This window comes from Peromyscus californicus, unplaced genomic scaffold (assembly GCF_007827085.1).
Source record: "Peromyscus californicus insignis strain IS unplaced genomic scaffold, ASM782708v3 Scaffold_19__1_contigs__length_69161282, whole genome shotgun sequence".
In the NCBI taxonomy this organism is placed as follows: domain Eukaryota; kingdom Metazoa; phylum Chordata; class Mammalia; order Rodentia; family Cricetidae; genus Peromyscus; species Peromyscus californicus.
Window position 1 is genome coordinate 12,226,441 of NW_026294491.1, and position 23,599 is coordinate 12,250,039.

General features: G+C 42.6%; 1 protein-coding gene across 1 annotated transcript in view; it reads right to left on the minus strand.

Annotated features, from left to right (window-relative positions):
• The window catches only part of Specc1l (sperm antigen with calponin homology and coiled-coil domains 1 like), a 112,648-nt gene that overhangs the window by 86,103 nt on the left and 2,946 nt on the right, over positions 1 to 23,599 (minus strand). Inside the window, exon 2 of the mRNA XM_052744695.1 lies at positions 5,743 to 5,932. Within this exon, the coding sequence (XP_052600655.1) occupies positions 5,743 to 5,895 (153 nt within the window). The 5' untranslated portion in view covers positions 5,896 to 5,932. The remainder of the gene's footprint in view (positions 1 to 5,742; positions 5,933 to 23,599) is intronic.

Here is a 23,599-nt window from a genome sequence, read left to right on the forward strand (position 1 = left end):
ACTCCCACAAGTTGTCCCCTGACCTGTACACATGTACACACACACACACACACACACACACACACACACACACACCAGGAAGGAAGGAAGGAAGGAAAGGAGGGAGGGAGAAAGTGAGGGAGGGAGGGAGGGGAGAGAGAAACCAAACCACTGGATAAAAAACTACATCTTCAACAAATGGTGCTAGGAAAACTGGATGTGCACAGGCAAATGATATTAGATCTGTACCTATTACCATGCACAAATTATATCCAAGTGGATCAAAGACCTCACTGTGAAACCCAAAACACTTAAACTGCTGGGAGTAAACAGCAGCAGTGTCTACAAGATCCGGGTGTAGGAGAGGACTCTGAGAGGACCCCATCTGTACAGGAATTCAGGTCAACAAATGACAAGTGTGACCTCACAAAACTAAAACAATCATGAGTGAAGAAGGAACCAGTGAGTGGGAGAGACTTTGCCAGTAACACCCAGAGACAAAGTAACACCCAGACCCAGTAACACTCAGAGACAAAGAACTCAGAAATCAAAGAGTCGAGGAAACAATGGCAATTTTTTTAAATATTTTTTTTAAATTTTATTTATTTATTATGTATACAGTATGCCTGCAGGCCAGAAGAGGGCACCAGATCTCATTACAGATGGTTGTGAGCCACCATGTGGGTGCTGGGAATTGAACTCAGAACCTTTGGAAGAGCAGCCAGCCAGTGCTCTTAACCTCTGAGCCATTTCTCCAGGCCCAACAATGGCAATTTTTAAAATGGTCTAAGGATCTAAACGGAGGTTCTCTGCAAGCCCAGTTCCTGGGGACCTGACGCTTCTTCCAGCCTCTGCAGGCACTGTATGCGTGTGCTATACAGACACACATGCAGGCAACACACTTTCACACACGAAACACGAGCAAACCTTTTTTTTTTTTTTGGTTTTTCGAGACAGGGTTTCTCTGTGTAGTTTTGGTGCCTGTCCTGGACCTTGCTCTGTAGACCAGGCTGGCCTCAAACTTACAGAGATCCACCTGGCTCTGCCTCCCGAGTGCTGGGATTAAAGGCATGCGCAAGCATATATATATATATATATATACACACACACACACACATATATATATACACACACACATATGTATGTGTATATATATATATATATATATATATATATATATATATATATATATATATATATATATATGCTTGCACATGTATATACAGGAAAATGTTAAAACACCATAGTAAAAGTTAGTATGTGGTGATTCTTAGTAAAGAATACATGGTAGAGTCAGGCATGGTAGTGTGAGCCTTTGAGACCAGGAGTCCAAAGCCTCAGTAACATAGTAGAATACTGTCTCTAAAACAAGGAAGAAAGCACACACAAAAGGTGCTCCATCTCATTCATAAAACAACACATGCAAATTAACTTCCTACACAACCCCCTACACAGCCCTGAATGGTTAAAATAAAGGAAGTAACAATGTGGCGCTAAGCACCCAGGAGTGCAAACTGGTATGCACGCTTGAGAAACAACTTAACCAGCCTATTAAAATCCAGCACAGTGGCCACACTCTGGTTAGAGGGCTAACAGAAACGAGGATGCAGGGGTCATAAAGATGTCTGTGAGAATGGTCCTACCAATATGGTCTTGAGAACCTCCCAGTACAGTCTGAAAGTCATTCAACAATCTGCTAGGTGAGTAAACTAAGGTCTATTAATCACATGGAATATTAACCAGCAGCAAAGTTCTGTTGTTTACAACAATATGGGTAAGGCACCCAACACACATAGTAAGAACAGCGTTTGTAGTTACGCTTGTATAAAAATCAAAACTGGCAAATGAATTTCTGGTGCTGAACACTGAGGCAGTAGTTACTTCTCAGGAGGTGCTAGCGAGGCTGCTGAGAAGCAGGAATGCTGCTTCCTGCTCTGAGTGGTGGCTGCAGGTACATTCACTGCACAAGGATTCACTAAGCTCAGTGTATACTTTGAGAGCATCTGCCAATGCATCTGCACAATGTAATGACCAGTTCAAAACAACACTGTAGTTTCCAGCTTGCCTTTACATTAGACTACTTGTACGTTCAATGCTGTTTTTCCATTTCTTCTAATTATGCTATGATTCTATAAATAGATGTACATTCCCATAAATAATTCCCTATCAATAACATCCCAAAACATGAAATTGATGAAGGAACATGTTATGAATGAACCTTTAACAACAGATGCAAGATTCAATTAATTTGGCAAAAATATTGCAGATACAGAGTGAAATCTCACAAAGTATTAGATACACCTCATGGTCAAGTCTAGTCTATGTATTTTCCTAAATTTTAAGATTATTTTCCAAATTGTACATTTCAGAGGGGAACCGCCACACTGTTAACTTTTTCTTTCTCTTCCCCCGACTCACCCCCTCTACTTATGTGCCTGTGTGCATGGGGGTGTGTGTGTGTGTGTGTGTGTGTGTGTGTGTGTGTGTGTGTGTATGTGTGTACAAGCAGCCTATGATAAAGCTACAACCCTGTTAACTAAACTTTTATACTACAAAAATAATAATTGCAGGAAAGTATGATCAAAATAATTACAGAGTACTATCAGTTACTTGTGTTCTGACTGAAGCTTATTAGTTCCCTCCATCGATTTTTACAAAAAACATTTCCCAATACAAAGGGGACTCTGCTGCTTCTTCAAGTACTATGAATAACCGAGCAGCATGCAAAGTGGAAGGTGCCAGCACTGAGGGACCACCTCGGCATGGAAAAGAAGCTTAGCTATTGACTCTGACAAAGAGCCGAAGCCCTAACCAGATCAGCACAACCCCTGACAAGTATGAGAATAACCTCCCTCCATCCATCTCACTGTAGAGAGCGATGACTACTCATTTCCTACCACCACAGCTCCCATCTAGAGTGGCTGGAGCGCTAAGTCACAAAGATCATCCTCTGGACTCTTAACTAGAGTTGGCATCTGAAATGAGATACTAAAAAAGTTCAAGTGCTTTTACCCTTACCCTATGAGAAAGGGGTCATGGGAAAATTGACCAACGACAAAAATGTATGAATGGGGTTAAGTATGTACACATGATCTCTAAATAACTAAAAACAAAACACTTCATTTATCCTGCTACTCATCAATGCTCCATTATAGTCACAGGAATGAAGGTTGTGGGAGGCTTGTGCCAGAGGAACAGTGAACTACAGTAACTCTGAAAAACAAAATATGAGTAAGTCAGAGAGGTGTCAACCCCCTTCTTTTATACAGTGCTAGAGATGGAACCCAGGGCATAACACCTGCTAGGCAAGCACTCTGCCACGGGGTTGAATTCTGAGCCTCTCAAAAGCTCTTTAATGTTTTCATTTTTTCTGCTTATTTTAGCTTTTTCTTTCCTGTCTCTTCTTCAATTTCTAATCAACAACAGTTTTCTAGCTGACCCAGTACAGGCAAAGTGTCCCCAGAGTATGACAGCTGACCCTCCCTACTACAAATCTACCCACACACTCCCCAACACAATGCACACACACTTAAACAAATCTGCTACTGTAACAAAGCCTAATGGAGGAACAGCTGGTGTGTGCTGGCGAGAGCAGTATACGGGTTTGCTCTACAGTGGAAAAGTACTCACCCTTCAAGACCAAACTCCCAGCAACTCCAGGCCCACACCTCGGCTGTGGCATGCCTGCTCAGTGCACAGACCATAGTAAATCTGACACAGGGGACATAGAAGGCAGGCAGTGGTACACATCATCCAACAACAACACTTCAACCTGTTCTTCCAGTCACATAAATAACAGGTCACCTGTCACACAGGTACTCCACTCTGAAGATGGCCCGGCAACTAAGCAACCAGTTAGGTCAGAACATGCCATCTCTCTTACATGAAAGAGTGGCAGTACTACCACCAAGGAAACACTTCAGGGTGTCAGTCTATCGGGAGTAGGGCAAAGGTCCTTCCTGGCACTGTCCCTCAGGCCACAGGATGACAACTAGCAACTCATCAAGAATATTGTAAGGAAAAAATTAGGGCTCTTCACGCCCACTGAATCAGCCCAGGTTCAGTTTTAACAACCTTGAAATACATAACAGCATTTCTTACTAGATCTTTTAGAACATACATGGATATCCCAAGTTGTTCTTCTGAAGTGCTTTTAAAATAAGTGAATCCAGAACCTAAAACCCTCTGCCTGAATAAAGGGTTGTTAGAGGTCAGACCAGGCTTGGTTTCTCCTTGTCAGACTAGCAGAACCCCTCCTAGAGTCAGTAATCAGTTTCTACCCCAAACATCCCAGCACTAAAGCAAGGAAGCAGGCCAGTATGGAAATAATGTTTCAACTGGAAGGGCTGGAGAGGACCATGTGGATCCGTATGCAACGGCATTCAACACTGAACTAGGAGTTGGGTGCGGTGGTATATGCTTGTCATCTGGGCACTTGGGGGGCTGAGACAGGAGGAGTGCAGGGAGTCTGAGGCCAGATGGGGCTACATAGCAAGCTCCTGTCTTAAAACATAAACTCAACAACAACAAAAAAAGACATTTTAAAAAGAGGGGGTGGAGGGCAATGGCTGTGACTCAGCAGGTAAAGATGCGGGACACCAAGACTAACAACCTGAGTTCAAGCCCTGTGACACAAAGATGGAAGAATGGCTCCCACTCCCACACTGTGGCATGAGAGTACACATACAAATGCACACTCATGTGTACACTAGATAGATAGATAGATAGATAGATAGATAGATAGACAGACAGACAGATTGGCAAGGAGCAATCCCTAGATAGCCCAAACCAGTACACAATACCCTAAGAGTGAGAATACCCTCGGAAAACTGCTATGTTCCCAAAATCCACCCTGGGCTAAAAGATTCAAATCCAACAACACCAGCAAACCTGCTGTCACCTGTCACTGACTAAGTCCTTGATCTGTGCTGTCCACTTGGAATCTCTCTTTTAATTATGGCCATAGTCCTTTGAAGCCATGTACTCATCTCTATCCCCAAAGTCTCTGGTCCAATTACAATTCTATACTAAAAAGAACTTAATCCAGTCTCTAAAACAGTCTAAAGAAAATTAACTATGTTCTTACTGAACTAAAACCCCCAAGGCTAACTAGGACTAATATTGGATCAGCTGATGAAGAAGCAGAGGCAGGAGGATCTCTGAGCTCAACGCCAGCCTAGTCTACAGATAGAGTTCCAGGACAGTCAAAAACTACAAGGCTACACAGACAGAGAAACCCTGTCTCAAAAAACAAAAACAAGCAAACAAAGAGATTCATATAAGAGTGTGTGTGAAGGAACAAACACTGTTAGTAAGTTACAGGAACGTGACACCCAGCCATCCTTTAACACAGCTCGCCTGTGCTTTTCAAAGCCTTCCTGAACTAGGAGCATTATCTACTGTCCATACTGTCTGTCTCTTGGGCATCTGACATTTCAGTTGTTCCTGCTTGCATCTCATGATGACCATCCTTTCCTCCTCAAGCTCCCTGAAGGCAGACTCTACCTCCAGCTCACCTGCACACAACACCCTACATAAAGCAGGCACTTGGTTATTTTTTTCATGCAGAGCCTATTATTAGTTTCATTCATAAGGATGGACCAAAACACCAATTAAGGCCACCTTGCTGTAAGATCTCTTCCAAGACTTGTGTTCCTCGTACTTGTAGAGAGTGAACCCCAAATAATACTCCTTTAATAAATTCAGCATATTAAAATGCATACCTAAAACCCATTGCACATTCAAATCTTGCTATGTTAATACCTTTGACAAAGACGCTGCTGTTCCGGGCTTCACAGGCTTGCCTCCCGCCGGTGCTGAAGAGCTGTTCTCAGGCTTGCTTTTTTCTACGGTTTGCGGTTTGCTTACCCCAGACACCTTAGGCACTGAGCCAACACTCCTGTTTGCTTTCTTCATTCTGGGCTGCCTCTTGGTGATGCATTTACAATCAAACCTGTAGGAAGAAACAGCACCACGTTGAAAAGAAAACTGGAAAACAGCTCTTTAGAAATCATTTCTGAAGAATTTCACCACATGATAAAAATATCTGAAAGACAGATGTCACAACAGAAAACAACGTTGAAAATCCTTAAACTCACATTATTGAAATGTAATAGTTTACTGATTTATAATGTGCTCTAACTCATTCGGAAGACACCTTCACCTTACATCTGTGGGGGCTAGTTGTATATCGAAACCCAGCAGGGCAAACTCCAAATCCTGTAGCTCTGTGTCCAGTGTCAAAAGGCTTACTTACTTACATGGCTCTTTCCTCCTGGCTTTACTAACCACAGCACACTTCCCTCTCTCGGGCCGGTTCCACTCCCAGCATTCAGTTTTCCCTGGCATGGGTCCCAAGACTCTTGCACCTCCAACATTTTGTGGTCTCTAACACAATCCAGGTTTCACTTTCACATCTTCACAAAATGGCCTCTCAGGGCCTCCATGCAGGGACTCTACTGACACATGCCCAGCCTCTGCAGCTCTCCTTACCCATGGAGGAAGTTCCACAACCCCTTTACTCCTGTATCCTTCATGGCTCTAAAGCCAGAACCATGTGGCTGAAGCAGCCAAGTCTGACTACTTCCTTTGGATGGAACCTAGCCCCTCCTTGAACTACATTTGCATAAGCGTTCCTTTGTAGTTGCTTTTTAGGTAGAGGAAATTCCTCAAACCTTTTCCTTTCACAAATCAGAGGATTAGCTGGGTGGCATCTTGTCCTGAGGGCACCACTCCCTTTATTCCATTTCACATCAGGCTTCTCCTTCTTTTTCAGCACATACTTTGGTTCCAACATCAAATTTCCTGGGCTCTTTTTCCCCTCAAACTGTACATTCTATATTTTTCTTTTTGCCCTGTTTCCTCTTTCTCAATGTAAATCTGCATAAGAGTAATCATTAATAACCACAGGGCAGAGTCAATATTAGGTGGTCTTGAAATCTCTCTGCCAACAAAAGTAGTCCAAAACTTTTCAATTTAGCCAAGGCTGCAATGAAGTCACAGGATGCAACACAGGTCAGTGATGCTAGAAACACATGTGACTCTGAAAACGGTAGTTGTTGTGCATCCAGAAACCTCGCACTGAGGCCCACACAGAGGTAGCAACACACAGTTTTAAGAAATCATGTTCTAATCAATCTGCATCTCCCAAAGATAAGCCTGGGGCTGCTATGAAGGACAGAGTCACAGGACATAAGGGCCAGGAGTGAGAACATGGAATAGGAATCCCCTTCCCTGCAACTTTACACTGCCTTAATCTAAGCTCAAAGTCTATCGATCAAAAGTACTGTTCTGACTCCACTGCACTCAGTGTCCGAGAATGCCAGAGAGCTTGCCTTTGTGGGCCCTTCCCTCAGCAGCTCAGTACCAGGAACTTTCCAGCTCATTCCTTTCAGTTCCTGCACCATTCTGAACATACCTGTATGCCTTTTTAAAGTTTTTTGTATGTGTATGGGTGATTTGCCTACATGTATGTCTGTGCACCACTTGTGTGCTTGGTGCCTGTGGAGGCCAGAAGAGGGTGTTGGATCCCCTGGAACTGAAGTTAAGGATGGTTATGAGACACCACCTAAGTGCTGGGAATCAAATCCAGGGCCCCTTAAAGATCAGCCACTGCTCACTCACCTCTTCATCCTTGACTAGCATGCTATTATTACTTCTGCAATTAAGAAAAGGAAGTAGCACTGTAAGGAATCTATGTAAGGCATCCTCATAATTTAATGTCATTCACTGTAGTTGTTTAAATGAGAACGGCTCCTACTGATTCATATTTCAGTGCTTGGCCCCTAGTTGGTGGAACTGTTTGGGGAACGATTAGGAAGTGTGGCCTTCCTGGAGAAGTTGTGAAGCCCAAGACAAACCCAGTCTCTCTCTCTCATCTTCTCTCTCCACCCTCTCCCTCCCTCCCTTCTTCCCCCCTTCTACACCTGCCAACCACCACAATGCTGGCTATGATGGTCAAAGACTCACCCTCTGAAACTGTAAGCAAGCACCCAATTAAATGCTTTCTTATAAGTTGCCTTGGTCATGGTGTCTCTTCACAGCAATAGCAAAGTAACTAAGATATTCACCTAATCGCTGACAATGTTACATGGGACAAAGCAACAATCTGTGGTGTACCCAAAGAGGTCTCCTCTGGGCCTCAGACCCAATGAAGTCCAATATTCCTCTCCAGCATGAGGCATGAAGATTGCCAAGCTAGGCTATACAGATTTTCAGTTCATCCTGAGCTACATAACAAGACTCAGTCTAACATTTTTTTTTAATTTAAAAAGATAGTAAAAATAAATAAGATAGAATTGGTGAGATATCGCACAACCTAACAACCTGAGTAGAGAAAAGAACCAACTCCCAAGTTATCCTCTGACTTTTACATGTCCTGTGGCATGTCCCTATGCTATGTAAGTGCATGCATGAGCTCGAGTGCTCGCTCGCGCGCTCTCTCTCTCTCTCTCTCTCTCTCTCTCTCTCTCTCTCTCTCTCTCTCTCTCTCAATATAATAACAGTGTTTTAAAAGAAAAGTCAGGAGACCTGGGTCCAAGCTCTAGCTTTGCCATATGCATTATGTTACCAGGGGCAAATCACTTTATAAATCTTTATTTAAAAATTTCCTCTCTTATAAAAGAGAATTAATAAAGTCCGCTTAAAAACTTCTGGTACAAATAACACATGTAAACCAGTAAGAGGGGAGTCTTTACAGCCTAATTCTAGAAGTTATTTCACCAGGGCTCAAAGGTTAGAGACATGTTGTAACATACCAATGTTAGAGAGCCATTTAGAAGCCAGACCCTCTCCAAGTATCTACCCACAAAAGATAGACCAATCCAGTTTTAGAAGTAATGTCAATGGAACTCTATGGAGTTATCTTACCTGGCACACTGCATCAAAGAGAAGCCAACCTGAATCAAGGACACTGAGTGTCTTGGAAACCAGAGGGGCTCTGAAGCCCCTCCTTGACTGGTGGGTGTCTCCAACCTAACAGTGAGGGACAGGAACCTTTTCTTGACACTACAGAAACACACCCAAGCCTGCTTTCTACATCACACCCGAATGTTATCTTTTCCTTTAAACTCTAACCTCATTATAATTGTTTTTCCCCTGCAAAAGAAATGCACTGATATTTTAAAGTATTGAATTTAACTGCTATCATAAGATCTTCCATGCTGAGGAGGATAAAAAAAAAATCTTCCATGCTTAATTTTAAAAACTAGTAACTATTTGAGATCAAATCTATCTAGGGACTAGTTGCTTAACTCCTGAAATTTTAGTTTCTTCGTTCATAAAATGGGGTTGGTAACAGTATGTACTTTATAAGGATGCTGAGATAATTAAATAATAAACTTAGCATGCTTATCAGAGTAACAGCCCACAACGAAGACCAGATAGATAGAAGCTATCAAAATTTATAGAGGAACATCTTGCAAATCCCAAGTATTACTAAAGTCTTATTAAAACAAAGGCAGCTGGGAATAGTGTTGGATCCTTATAACCCAGCACTTGAGAGGTAGAGGCAGAGAAACTCAATTCAAGGTCATCTTCAGCTGCATAACAAGTGTGAGACCAGCCTGACCAACTCAAAACAAACAAACAATTAATTAAGTAAAAGGCAGCAACTTGGAGCTGGAAAGATGACTAGCAGGTTAAGAGCACGGGCTGCTCTTCCAGAGGACCCAGGTTCAGGTTCAATTCTCAGCACCCACATGGTGGCTCACAACTGTTCATGACCACAGTCCTAGGGAACCCAGCACCCTCTTCTGGCCTCTGTACAGAATAAAGGCAGTATACAGAATACACAAAAGCAAAACATCCACACACATAAAACAAAAAAAAAAAAATTTTAAGGCAACAATTCAAAAGGTACTCTGTAAGAGAAATCTTTCCTCTACTCCCTCTGAGACAGTGTCTCACTTAGCTCTGGCTGGCCAGAACCCTCTATGAATTCCAGGCTGGCCATAAATCTACCAGCCTCTATTTCCTAAATGCTGGGATTAAAGGTGTATGTCACTATGCCTGGCTGAGACTCCTTTACAAGGAATGACTAAAGACTGTTTCACTTACTACTTATACTAAATTACATACTCTAGCATGTAGATGTCAAACAACACTAGCTTCTAGATCTTTCCCACTGAAAATTACAAATCAGGAAGTGCTGCAGATGCATGGTAAGGAGTCCATGGGAATGGTAATCAAGAAACCTAGATTATATCCCAGGTCTGGCATTCTGTAAATGGCTAACTCTGTGAACCTTGATAATACCAGCAAGGAGTGCTCAAAACATATTTTAGGAATGTAATTGCTTATTAATTGTGATTTTTATCCCTAGCATTATCCCATTTAAAAAAAAAAAACTACAACTCGAAAAACCAAAAAAAAAAAAAAAAAAAAAAAAAAACTACAAAAGGTCTTGACCCAAGCAATCTAAATATAGCTTTCTATAGTTTCACAAGTCTGTATTTAAAATTAAAAATCATCTTAAAATTATGAACTAAGAACAGAGTTAAACACTGGAAAGGAATCACAGTCAAAGGAGAACTGAAGTCATGGTAGGTGCCATGGGTAACTCAGTGTCAGATAAAAATCACACCTACAAAAACCAAACTAATTTTGAAAAGCCAATAAAAAAACGTTGACTTAGTAAGTCAATCATAATGCAATAAATTCTATACTAAATTCTTCAATTTTCAAGACAGGGTTTCTCTGTGTAGCTTTGGAGCTTGTCCTAGAACTCACTCTGTAGACCAGGCTGGCCTCGAACTCACAGAGATCCATCTGCCTCTGCCTCCTAAGTGCTGGGATTAAAGGCGTGAGATTTAAATTTTTTTTTCCTTTATTTTATGTGTATGGGTGTTTTGCCTGCATGTATGACTGAGCACCACATGCATAGTACCCTCAGAGGCCAGAAGAGGGCATTAGATACCCTGGGACTAGAGTTACAGACATTGTGAGTCACCATATGGGTGCTGGGAATGAAACCTGGGTCTTCTAGAAGAACAGCTAGTGATCTTAACAGCAGAGCCATCTTTCCAGCCCTTATTAATTTATTTTATGTGTATGAATGTTTTGCCTGTATGCATGCAAGGGCATCACATGCTTGCAATGTTCACGGAAACCAGAAGGCATTAGATCCTCTAGAACTGGAATTACAGACTCCACTATGAGACACAAGCAGCAGGTGTTCTTAACTACTAAACCAATCCTCCAGCCCACCACTGGGTTGTTTCTCTCCCACCTGCCTGTTCCCAAATACCCAGCAGCTGCTTCCCAAATAACTGACTCAGAGGCTTAATATAAATTATAAATGCTTGGTCAATAGCTCAGGCTTATTACTAACAAGCTCTTACATTAAAATTAACCCATAATTCTTATCTATGTTTAGCCACGTGACTTGGTACCTTTTCTCAGTACAACATTCTCATCTTGCTTCCTCTGCATCTGGCTAGCGAGTTCTGACTCCACCCTTCTCCTTCCCATCATCCTTAGTTTAGTCTCCCTGCCTATACTCCTGCCTGGCTACTGGCCAATCAGCATTTGATTAAATCAATTCGAGTGACAAATCTTTACAGTGTACAAGAGGATTATTCCACAGCACACCACACACACAGCTATTACAGTTATGAATTATACCAAATACTCAGACAATACATTAAAAATAACCACTTTAAAAGCAAATGTGGAGCTGGGCGATGGTCTAAAATTGGGGCAATTATTGCTAACATGTATGCATTTAACATGGTAAATGCAAATAACCTTCATATTAAGAGTCTCTTCCCCTCATACCTCCCTCCTTCCTACTTGGCCACAGGGAGTCTGGAGGTAAAGGCATGGGAGAAAGGCACATTCATCTGCTGTGCCCAAACAGCCCTTCAGTCAATGTCAGGTGACTGAACGTCAATGACAGTAAGCAGAGCCAAGCTAGCATCAGCGAAGGATGTGTCCAAATCAGACTGCAGTTGGATCAAGGCTAAGTGGGAAAGAAAAGCTAGAGAATTCTCAAAAGGGTCACAGCCAGCAAGATACTTGGTTGGTTTTGCTAGCGTCACTTAAAAATGACAGCAAATAAATAACTAATAAGGCGAGCCCCACGCTATACAAGTACTAGCACATTTAAATCCCACAATCACTCTCTGGGCTGGAGAGGAGGAAGACACCGAGGCCAGAGAACGTGACAATTGGTCAACCCAGAGTCAGCTCTTTCCATTAAACCACAACTAAGCAGATGCTAGAAGAAATGAGTTAGTCTTCAAAAGACCATTCAACACAACTCTATTTCATTGCTTTAGCACGGAAAAGTTCACTGAAATATGAGAAACAAGTAGAAACTGTGTGACCCAAGCACCAGCTTGGCTATACTGCTGCCATGACAGGATGCATGAAAACCAGCTAAAAAGCAGGCCTGAGTTTCAGTTTACTGGCAGGCAGCACCCGGATCGAGGAAAAGCCATAAGCTGACATCACCCAGGGAGGGCCAGCATCTAAGGGGAGGTACCTGACAATCCAAACATTCCAACGTTAGAGGAGATTAGATAAGATCTCCAGATGCCTGAGCCTAGCACACACCTATTCCCCTTTTGCCAAGGTACCCCTAGACAAAAGTCAGCAAATCAGGGTCCTGAACCCTGGAAACCTCCTCACCCCCAACCTCTACTATGATAAAAACTCTATCCCGCCCAGGCTTGGGGCTCTCTGCTCTCACCACTACATTGGACAGATAGAGAGACCAAGCTTGAGCTTGAAATAAAGGTTCTTTGCTTTTACATACGGGATTTGGTCTCCGTGGTGGTCTTGGGGGTAGGGGTGGGGGCTTCCTGAGATTTGGGCATAACAGAAACAACCTGAATTTTCCAAACCTACAACTACATACTCTTCTCCCATTACTGCTTTTAAAAGTGTAACAGACATAAAATCAACGCCTGGCAGTCTGTTTTAATGTGCACCGCTGAGGAGACCATTAAACTGCTGATAATATTTAGCATTCCAGGAAAGAGACAAGACTGGAAAGAGACTGTCTAAAAGAATTTCTGGCTACAGTACATAAATTATTTTTGCAGATTATGTCCTAAATAAATTAGTTCCCAAAGTTAAAACTGACAGAATCCAAGAAATTGTGAGTCTCCTTTGGCCATTCCCTCCTCTGCCAAGGTTCCTTAGCATTTCCAAAAAGAAAATTTTTATTTGATACCCATCAAATCATGATGGCTTTATGCTCAGATTTTTTGGCAGGCAGTAACAATCTTACACAATACAGTATTAAAATTAACTCAAGCCATCTTTAATTAAGAACATCAATTTACGTCAAACACATTTCTACCTAAGTATAGTGGTGTAGTGGTACACATAACAGCCACTGGGGGTTGCTGGTAAGCGCTAAGAGTTAAACCCAAATACTTGGGGTTTCATGAGGAGGGGACACAGTGAGTTGGAAAAAGTAAGTTCTTTGAGTTGTACCTCATATAACGGGTTGGATGGCATGGGTGGGGTGTGGGGAAGGGGGAAACAGTCCTTTGAGACTGGCTGCGAAAGATGGGGAACATTATGGCTAGGGACTAATATATCAGTTGGAAGTTCCTGTGTGACCCAGGCAGCATGGCTGGCAGAGTGGCTGGTTTAATGTAGGAGAAACAGACCTGAGCTTAAGGTGCTGGAGGAATCCCAAACAGTGGCTTTGAAACTGTAGATCAATTATGCATACATTTCTCCCACGGGACTCTCCTAGAATGCACAGACAGGAAGCAAACAGCATGTGCCAGAGTCACCACTCAGCAACTATATGAAAACTATAACCAGACAGTTGAGAAACAGAAAATCAAAGCTATGATCTGAAGAGCCAATCCACGCAGTCAGAATCAATGCCTAACTCTTAACGAGTCCGGTCACTTAGTCACTCCACTACAGCTGTGACCTGTCATAAGGTATCCATAACTCACTCTACAATTACTCATAGCTCAGTAGCAGGAGAAAGATCTAAGACTCTAAAACAGCATAAGCTGAGTATGTTAGAAAGCAAAACAGCACAGAATCTGAGGACCACATTAAACAATATGTGTAAACTAACAAGGGACAGCTGTACATGTGACATGATAAACTCTTTCCCCCATCCCGGCGAGTGAGGCAACTCTCCTTTGTTCTAAGCTCACATCTAACTCCTTCTATTCCCCTACGGTACTAGAAACATGCCCAGCTCTCCTTCCACCACTCACTTACAGAGAGGCCTGGGGAGCTCTGGTGGGCAACCGTCACTGCTGCCCCTCACCACCACAGCACAACCTCCACCTGTGGGACACTTCTGATATTTACCTTTTCTTTGACGTCCTGGCGTCCACCTGTCCATCCCTTTCTCTTCTCAGAGTATTCACTCCACCCTCCTTGACTCACTCCACTGGCCTTTGAACACAATTCTCTGATGAACACAGATCTCTTGTCTTTCTGAACTATTGCTTTTTTAAGATGAAGTAATGGTACTGTGGCTGTTTTCTTTAGTAGACTACTAATTAATTAGAAAATAACAAAAAAATCTCTAAGAAGTTCTCATACACTGCTAAACCATCAGAGTCAAAGCAGAAATCAAATGGGGAATTAGCCAGGAACAGTGGTGGACGCCTCAGGGCCCAGCAGCTCTAAAGGCTGCAGAAGATGGCTTGAGCCCAGGAGTTCAAGGTCAGCTTGGCAACATAAGCCCTCCACATTAAAATTATAATAAGAAGAAAGAAAGGAAGGAAGGAAGGAAGGAAGGAAGGAAGGAAGGAAGGAAGGAAGGAAAGGAGGAAGGAAGAAATGGCAATGGGGCATGAGAATATACTTTTAATTGAATAAAAATAACAACATGACATAAAAATGTGTGGGAATATTAAAGCAAAATCTGGGGAGGGAAATTTCAATACAACACACTAGAAAAAGAAGACTCAAAGCAATACTTCAGCTGCTTCTTCAAGAAATGAGAAAAAGACAAGGGGCCAGCAAGATGGCTTACTGGATAAAGGTATTTGCTGCCAATCCTGATGACCGAGTTCAAGTCTAGGGACCCATAGGGTGGAGGGAGCAAACTGACATCTACAAAGCCACACACGTTCTCATTCTCTCTCCTCTCTATCACACACATACACACACACACACACACACACACACACACACACACACACACACTCTACATAAATCAATTTAATTTGAAAATTTTAAAGAAAATCAATGAAAATCAAAGTAAGCAAAACAAAGAAGGTCTAAACATGGAAAGCCAATGGGTACAACACCTAAGATTCACTTTAAGTCAACAAGTTCAAAAGTTTAGATGAAACAAATCCCTTGAAACACAGAATACAAAAGCTCATTAAAGAAGAGATGGCCTCAGGGTGGAAAGTAGATAACCTGAATGGCCAGTACTTATGGAAGAAGTCCAATTTATGGTTAAGGTTCCCTACCTGGGAACACTTCCTACATTTCATAGAATTCTGTTTCCAATTCTAGAATGAAATATAGTGACAATTGAAATCAGAAGGAAACATTTCACTGACCTGAGCATTGCAGCACACACCTGTAATACCAGCACTAGGGAGCTTAAGGCATGAGGATGATTTTAAAGCCACCTGGGGCTATACAGCCAACACAGTGAGACCTCTTTTCTGTTTTTTTTTTTTTTTTTTTTTGGTTTTTCGAGACAGGGTTTCTCTGTGTAGCTTTGCGCCTTTCCTGGGACTCACTTGGTAGTCCAGGCTGGCCTCGAACTCACAGAGATCCGCCTGGCTCTGCCTCCCGAGTGCTGGGATTAAAGGTGTGCGCCACCACCGCCCGGCTGAGACCTCTTTTCAAAACCGAAACTAGGAAGCGGGGATGTGATGGTAAGGATAAGCACAGGAGAGAGATTTGCATGCCAAAAAGGAGACGAGAGGCAGAAGTAGAGCAGCTGCTCACATCGAGCTTAAAGTTGGCAGGGAAAGTTCTATTCATGCATAGGGTCCAATAATCTCGATTCCACACCCCACCTTCTGGACAGATCAAGCAGCACTGCCCATAAGGCTTTGCAGGCGCTGGCCGTGCCACAGATCTCCCAGGCTGGAGCCTTGTGCCTGCTTCTCTCATGTGCTCTACAGTGCTGGAGTCTCCACAGCATCCTAATTCCACAATTCAATAGTGTCATATGGAAGGCTCTGAGGTAGACAGACTCTGTAAGATTCCTGTCTAAGCCCCTTAGGCTGCCTGACACATCCTTTAAGCAAAGGAGGCTGCACAGCCCCTTGGCCCACAGCCCACAGCCTACAGCCCGTGCACTGTGCTCATCATCTGTAATTAGCACCAAGGCTTACTGATTCCACTTTCAGAGTGGCAGCCTGAGTAGTACGTGGACCTACATGTGTCACAGTTGGGGCAAAGGGACACTGTGCTGGAACACACTGCACTGTGACTCAGCGAGCAGAGTCCAGGGGTATCACACCGCAACCAATGACGTCCCACAGTGTCTCCCTGGCAAACACAACCCTCAAAGACTGCCTCAAAGTCTCTCGGATGTCATCAGGGTCTTTCTCCCGATTTCTTCACAAATATAATCTACTTCCTTCAATCTGTATAAATTCTTTTAGTGAATGTTTCCTTGGTCACACCTTGAGTATTATCTCCCTAACACACTTTTAAATTTAATTTTTGGGGGGGGTTTGTTTGCATTGTCTGATTTGTGGGTTGGTTTGCTGAGATGGGGTTCTACTCTGTAGCCCAAGCTAGTCTGGAACTTACTACATAGCTCAGAAATGGCCTTGAACTCAGAGGAATCTTCCTGCCTCAGCCTCCCAAGTGCTGTCATCAGACCTGTGAGCCACCACACCTGGCTTTGTCTTGGTTCTTTGAGAGAGTATCACTATGTTGCAGGGTTCGTCGACCATGTGCGTGCTGGGATTCTAAACATGCACCACTACATCAGCTCCAGGCTTCTGTAAATGGCTAGTCTCTACGTTTTCCAAACCTTGCTATTCTACTTCTCTTGTTAACCTAATCCATCTTCGCCATTTCTCGTCTGAAGGCAACCCCCAGCAAGGTCACCCTGCACCTTGACCACCCATCTGCCACTATTCTCAGGTTCTGCATTCCATTAAGGTCTTTGTAGCTGGGAACCACAGTGCCTTCGCTAGGGTTTCCAGTACCTAGTCCTTAGCTCCACCTGAGACCTCATTAGAATAGTCTTTCTTGTGCAATTCCAATGACAGCCACTTAACCAATCCCTAACATCCAGGCTCTCTGTGCCTGTGACGTTCCAGTCACAGAATTGTCCATTTTTCTCTAGACTGCTCCTTTAAAGCCACCTAGCCTCCACTCAGTTCCCAAACTGCATGTACATTGTCAGGTATTTATAATAGGAAAGGCCCAACTTCTTGGTATCAACTGTCTACAGCTAGTTTGTTCTGAGCTGATCTAGTAGGAAACCTTAGCCTGGGTGATATGTGAATAGAATTTGGTCGGCACACAGAAGTGGAGAAGTCTAGAAGAGGGGCCGCATCTGGCAAGGCCTCCTTGTGGATCACCTGTGGTAGATGGTGAGAGGCGGGCAATGTGAAAGAGCAAGGCTTGAACGCATAGCCTCAAGCCTTTTACAACTGTCATCTACTCCATTTGGGGGTGAACTCCTCATGACTCCAGCACTGCCTAGCCTCACCTCACCCTGCAGCACTGGGGATTGGGTTTCCAAAGCAGTCTTCTTTGGGAACACATTCAAATCATCATGTTCTTCGAGAAAACTACAACGTATTTTCCAGTTCACTTTATCAGGTTAGCTTGTTGGCAAAAGCATTACAAAAAAAGGAAAAATTACAGAGAAAAAGACATTCTACTAATCAGTATTTCTTCAGGAAATGAATGTATACACTCTAAACAAAATTTCAGAAAAGTAGGACTTGAGGGTATTGTACCAGTGTTTGCCTAGCATGTATGAGGCCCTGGGTTTGAGTCCTAGCATCACAAAAGAAGAAAAAGAAAAATCTGTAAATTTAATCCAACAATCCAAAACAAAGATTTTATATCAAGAATGAGTATCAGGGCCAGGCCAGGTGGCCCATGCCTTTAATTCCAGCACTCAGGAAGCAGAGGCAGGGAGATCTCTGAGTTCAAGGACAGCCAGAACTACACAGAGAAACCCTGTCTTGAAAACAAATAAAGCCAACGAGTGTATGAGGGCCAGTGAGTTCCAGTGAGCCCACTTGCTGGGTTAAGGAACTCGCCACCAAACCTGATGATCTGAACCAACTCCTACAAGTTGTCCTCTGGCACTAGTGTGCTGTGGCATGTATATCACACACACACACACACAAACACACACACAAACACGCACGCACACACGCACGCATGCAAGCACGCGCGCATATACACACACATATTCACATATACACACACACATAAACTTCACATATACATATACACATACATACACACACCAATAAATAAATAATTTTGTTGTTGTTTTTTGAAACAGGGTTTCACTGTGTAGCCCTGACTGTTCTGGAACTCACTCTGTACTCCAGGCTGGCTCAAACTCACAGAGATCCACCTGCCTCTTCCTCCCAAGTGCTGGGAAAGGTGTGTGCCATCACTGCCTGGCTTTTTAAATTTTATTTTTTTGGTTGAATAAATAATTTTTAAGAAGAGCAAATGTCAGTCGGGCGGTGGTGGTACACGACTTTAATCCCAGCACTCGAGAGGCAGAGCCAGGCAGATCTCTGTGAGTTCGAGGCCAGCCTGGTCTACAGAGCGAGTTCCAGGACAAGCTCCAAAGCTACACAGAGAAACCCTGTCTCGAAAAAAACAAAAACAAAAACAAAAACAAAAAAAACAAATGTCACTTAATCCACAAATCAAAGTTTAACATTCAAAAGTCAATGAAATTCAATGTTACCAAGTAAATAAGAAAAGCTATAGGATTAGTTCAGAGAAACAATTAATAAGAAAAAAAACCTAAGAAAACTACAAATCTCCTTAATTTGATGTATATAGTTTCTATGAAATACCGATAGTTAATGTCATGCTGAATGCCATAAAACAGTATTTTACCCTAGAATGAAAAAATTTGAAGGGCTTCAGAGATGACTCGGCAGTTAAGCACACTGGCTGCTCTTCCAGGGGATCTGGGTCCAATTCCCAGCACCCACATGGCAGCTCACCACTGTCTGTAATTCCAGTTCCAGGGGATCTGGTGCCCTCGTGAGGAAAGAAAAGAAAGAAAGCCCATTTCTCTCACTTTGTTTTACTATGTATCAAAGGTTCCAGCCAGGAAACACACACACACACACACACACACACACACACACACACACACACACACACACACAAACTAAATGGTATTCAAATTGAGGAGGAAGAAGTAAAACTGTAAAACTGAATGGAACACCCAACAGAATCTACTGCAAACACTCCTGAGTAATCTAAGCACAGCAAGATCTCTGAGGACAAGACTGGTGTGCAAGAATCAACTACATCTCCACCCACAGCAATGAAGAGCTGCAAACTGAACACTTTTAATTACTTCTATAAGAAAGCCAAGTCCAGATCATCACAAACTCAGATTATGTTGTTATGTTGCTGAAGGACTGGAGAGTAATCTAGACCATTTCACAGTAGGGAACACTGTCAAGTCTTACCTTTTACTGAAGCCCAGTTACTCTCCTTCACATACTGTTAAAGGCTACTCTGAACTACAGTGAGAGGTGATTAGCGGTTGTGACGACTGAAACACTGACTGCCTGGTCTTTCATGAAGGATGCCTGTTGATGCCCACTCTACGATATGCCTTTCCCTCCCTTGGCTAACTCTTTCCCCCAACAAAGGGATGTTCACGACACAGCTATTCCTAAAAGTTCAAAAGGCTCAGGCTGGAGAGATGGCTTAGCAGTTAAGAGCACTGGCTGCTCTTCCAGAGGTCCTGAGTTCAATTCCCAGCAACCACATGGTGGCTCACAACCAGCCGTAATGAGATATGGTGCCCTCTTCTGGCCTGCAGGGATACATGAAGACAGAACACTGTATACATAATAAAAAAATAAGTCTTTAAAAAAAAACAACTCGCCGGGCGGTGGTGGCGCACGCCTTTAATCCCAGCACTCGGGAGGCAGAGGCAGGCGGATCTCTGTGAGTTCGAGGCCAGCCTGGTCTACAGCGCAAGATCCAGGAAAGGCGCAAAGCTACACAGAGAAACCCTGTCTCGAAAAACCAAAAAAAAAAAAACTCAAAATGCCTTTCCTCCCCCTTCTTAAATGCCACCTATTGTCAGGAACTCATGTAGAACCCCAGTCCTCTGGAAGGACAAGTGCTCTTAACCACACAGCCATTTCTGCAGACCCAGATTTTACCTCTTAATTGAGTTATTTATTTTAAGACAGAGTCTCATGCAGCCCAGATTGGCCTTAAACTCACTGCAGCTGAGGATGACTTTCATCTCCTGATCCTCCTACCTCTACCTCCCAAGTGCTGGGATTACTGGTGCACACCACAATGACAAATTTGGGATTACATTCATTTGAAGGCTTTCAACATATATGCCTGTTGATACATTTTGATCCCCTACCATCCTTTTGCTTGTTTTACTTTTCTCTACAGCTTTTTTTTAGCAGTCTGCTTTCATAGCTATAGTGTGTGTGTGTGTGTGTGTGTGTGTGTGTGTGTGTGTGTGTGTGTGTGTTTATAACAGTATGCTTTTCTGGAGGATAAGCACAGAGCAGACTACCATGAATTGTAGTAAAAGCTTCATGAACATCAAAGTCCTCTGTATTTGCTATGGATCAAAGCTGCCCCAATATCGCCCCCTCTTCAATTCTTTAAGCCTTATTTACTCATTTTTGTGATGCTGGGGATTGAACCCAGGACCTTGTACATGCTAGGCAAGTACTCTACCACTAAGCTACAGCCGAAGCTTAAGTTTTCTTAAAACCATACTTTATAAAGTGTAATATAATTTACACATTAAATGTAATAAAATGATTTGACAGCTTTGAACAGAATGAAAAAAAAAAAAAACAGAAAAAATTTCCAGTTACCAAACCCCTCCCTCCAGAACAACAACAAAAAGTTTTAATCATTTTTTTCTAAGTGGGCCAATGAGACAAATGCACTCAGCAAGTAATCACATCATATTGTGCTAATAAATGGGATGAAAAGGAAAGCCCAATTTTCACAATCACTGCCTCAAAAGAATAACACATACTAGATTCGTTTGATATACAGAAAGTTGGATTCACATCTACACACACACACACACACACACACACACACACACACACACATACACACGCAAAACCACCTATGACAGAGTTAAAACTAGAGAAGAGAATAGTTGAAGTCCTCCCTCATGACTTGTGTCCTTTTGCCCATTTTCTTCATCACCTAATAGTCTCCCTTAACTTGTGGACTTAGTTCACACTTACACCTGTTTATACACACATACATGAACACATTACAGACCGGGACCTACGTATGAGGAGGAACATGTGGTTTGATTTTTCGGAGTTTGGATCACCTCACTTAATATGCTTCCCAAGTTCATCCACCTTCCTACAAACTTCATGATTTCATTTTTATTTACAGCTGAGTAATATTCCATTGTGTGTATGTACTACATTTTCATTATCCAATCATCAGCTGATGGATATTTAGGCTGTTTCCATTTCCCTGCTGTTGTGGATAGACCAGCAATCAACACAGACGTGCAAACATCTCTGTGATAGAATATCTTTAGGAAAATGCCCAGGAGCAGTCTAGAGGAGTCGCCAAACTGACTACCATAATGGCTATATTAATTCACACTCCCACCATCAGTGAGTAAGAGTTCCTTTTCCCCATATCAGATTTCTCAATAGCCAGTGACTAGGATGAGATAGTATCTCTGTAGTTTTAATCTGCGCACTTCCCTGATATAGGGATGTTGAGCACTAAACTACATCCCCAAGACCATTTTGATTATCATGTTGTTTCAGATCAAACAACTGAGAAAAAAAAAAACCAACAACACAACAACAACAAAAAACTTCTGAGCGGATGGGAGTGTTTTACTTTGCAGCTAGTCTATTCAGTACTAACAATTCCAACCAACAGGAATTTCCTTTAGTATTATTTTGTTGGCACATACTCACAATTTCAGGGACTTGTCAACCTCTACTAGTGGGCGCTTTATGCACATGATGCATATACAGACAAACACACACACACACACAAATGAAGAGGGGAAAAAACTCCTGACATTTTATAACATGTGGGAAATAAATACACATATTGATCTTTGTGTACGTGTATAGCGTGTTTGTGTCATAATCTTGCATGCAGACATCCAGTGCCACATAGCACATGCAGAGGTCAGAAAACCACTTGGGTGCCAGTCCTCACCTTTCATCTTGAGACAGGGTCTCCTGTTTGCTACTGCATACCACAAGCTAGCTGGCCAGCGAGCACCTAGGGATGCTCCTGTGTCCTCACAACTGCCATTGCAGTACTGCGGTGACAGATACACACTACCTCGTCAGCTTTGGTCAGATTCTGGGGATTCAAACTCTGGTCCTCACACTTGTGCAGCAAGAGCTTTCCTCCCCCACTGAGCCCCGCCCCCCTCCCCCCGGCCCACCCACCCAAGAACTGTATTTCCAGGATAATCACAGGAAATGCTTCATATCACATTGAATGGCTTTTTACATTCTTTGTGGTCTGTGGTAAATCATCACAAAGTCATACTTATTCTCAAAAAGTAATTCAGACCTACCCAGGAATATAGCTCAGTTGATGGAGTGTTTGCTGAGCATACACAGATCCCTACATTCCATCCCCAGTACTCCATAAACCTGGACATGGTGCTACACCTATAATTCTAGCATTCAGAAGATGGAGGCAGAAGAATCAAAAGTGTGAAGTCATCATTGTCTACACAGTGGGTTCGAGGATAGCCTGAATTACAAAAGAAGGTCCTATCTCAAAAACAAACAAACAAACAGACAAAATGTACTTAAATATTCCCCCCCTTGGTTTTTCAAGACAGGGTCTCTCTATGTAGTCTTGCCTGTCCTGGAGCTCCACCTGCTTCAGCCTCCTCAGGGCTGTAACTGTATTTGAATCTTCTTAAAAGCAACAACAGCCCAGAAATTTTTCCTTAAACTCACTAACAGCAAAACAAGACTTTTGCTCTCATTATTATTTCTAAACTCACAATAAATAAGTGGTCTTATATTTACCATATGCCATCACAAATGATGCGTAATCTTTTTTTAATAGGGCCTACCTATATTGCTCATACTGGCCTCAGATACTAGACTCAAGCAACCCTTCCACCCCAGCCTCCAATATAACTGAAACTATAAACCTGTAAAACCATATCCAACTAGATGCTGAATTTTAAAATTTCTTTAGATTTATTTATGTGTATTAGTGTTTTGCAAGAATGTATTTATGTGCACTACATGCATGCTTGATGCCCACAGAAGTTAAAAGGTGTGGGGTCCCTTGTATCTGGAGTTACAGATGGTATGTGGGTTCTGGGAATCAAACACAGGTTCTCTGTAAGAGCAACAAATGCTCTTAACCACTGAGACAACTCTCCAGACCCTAAATGCTTAATGTTATTACCAAGAAACTGGATGTTTTTTCGTTACTGTTTTTTTAGAAATGATGGTCCTTTAAA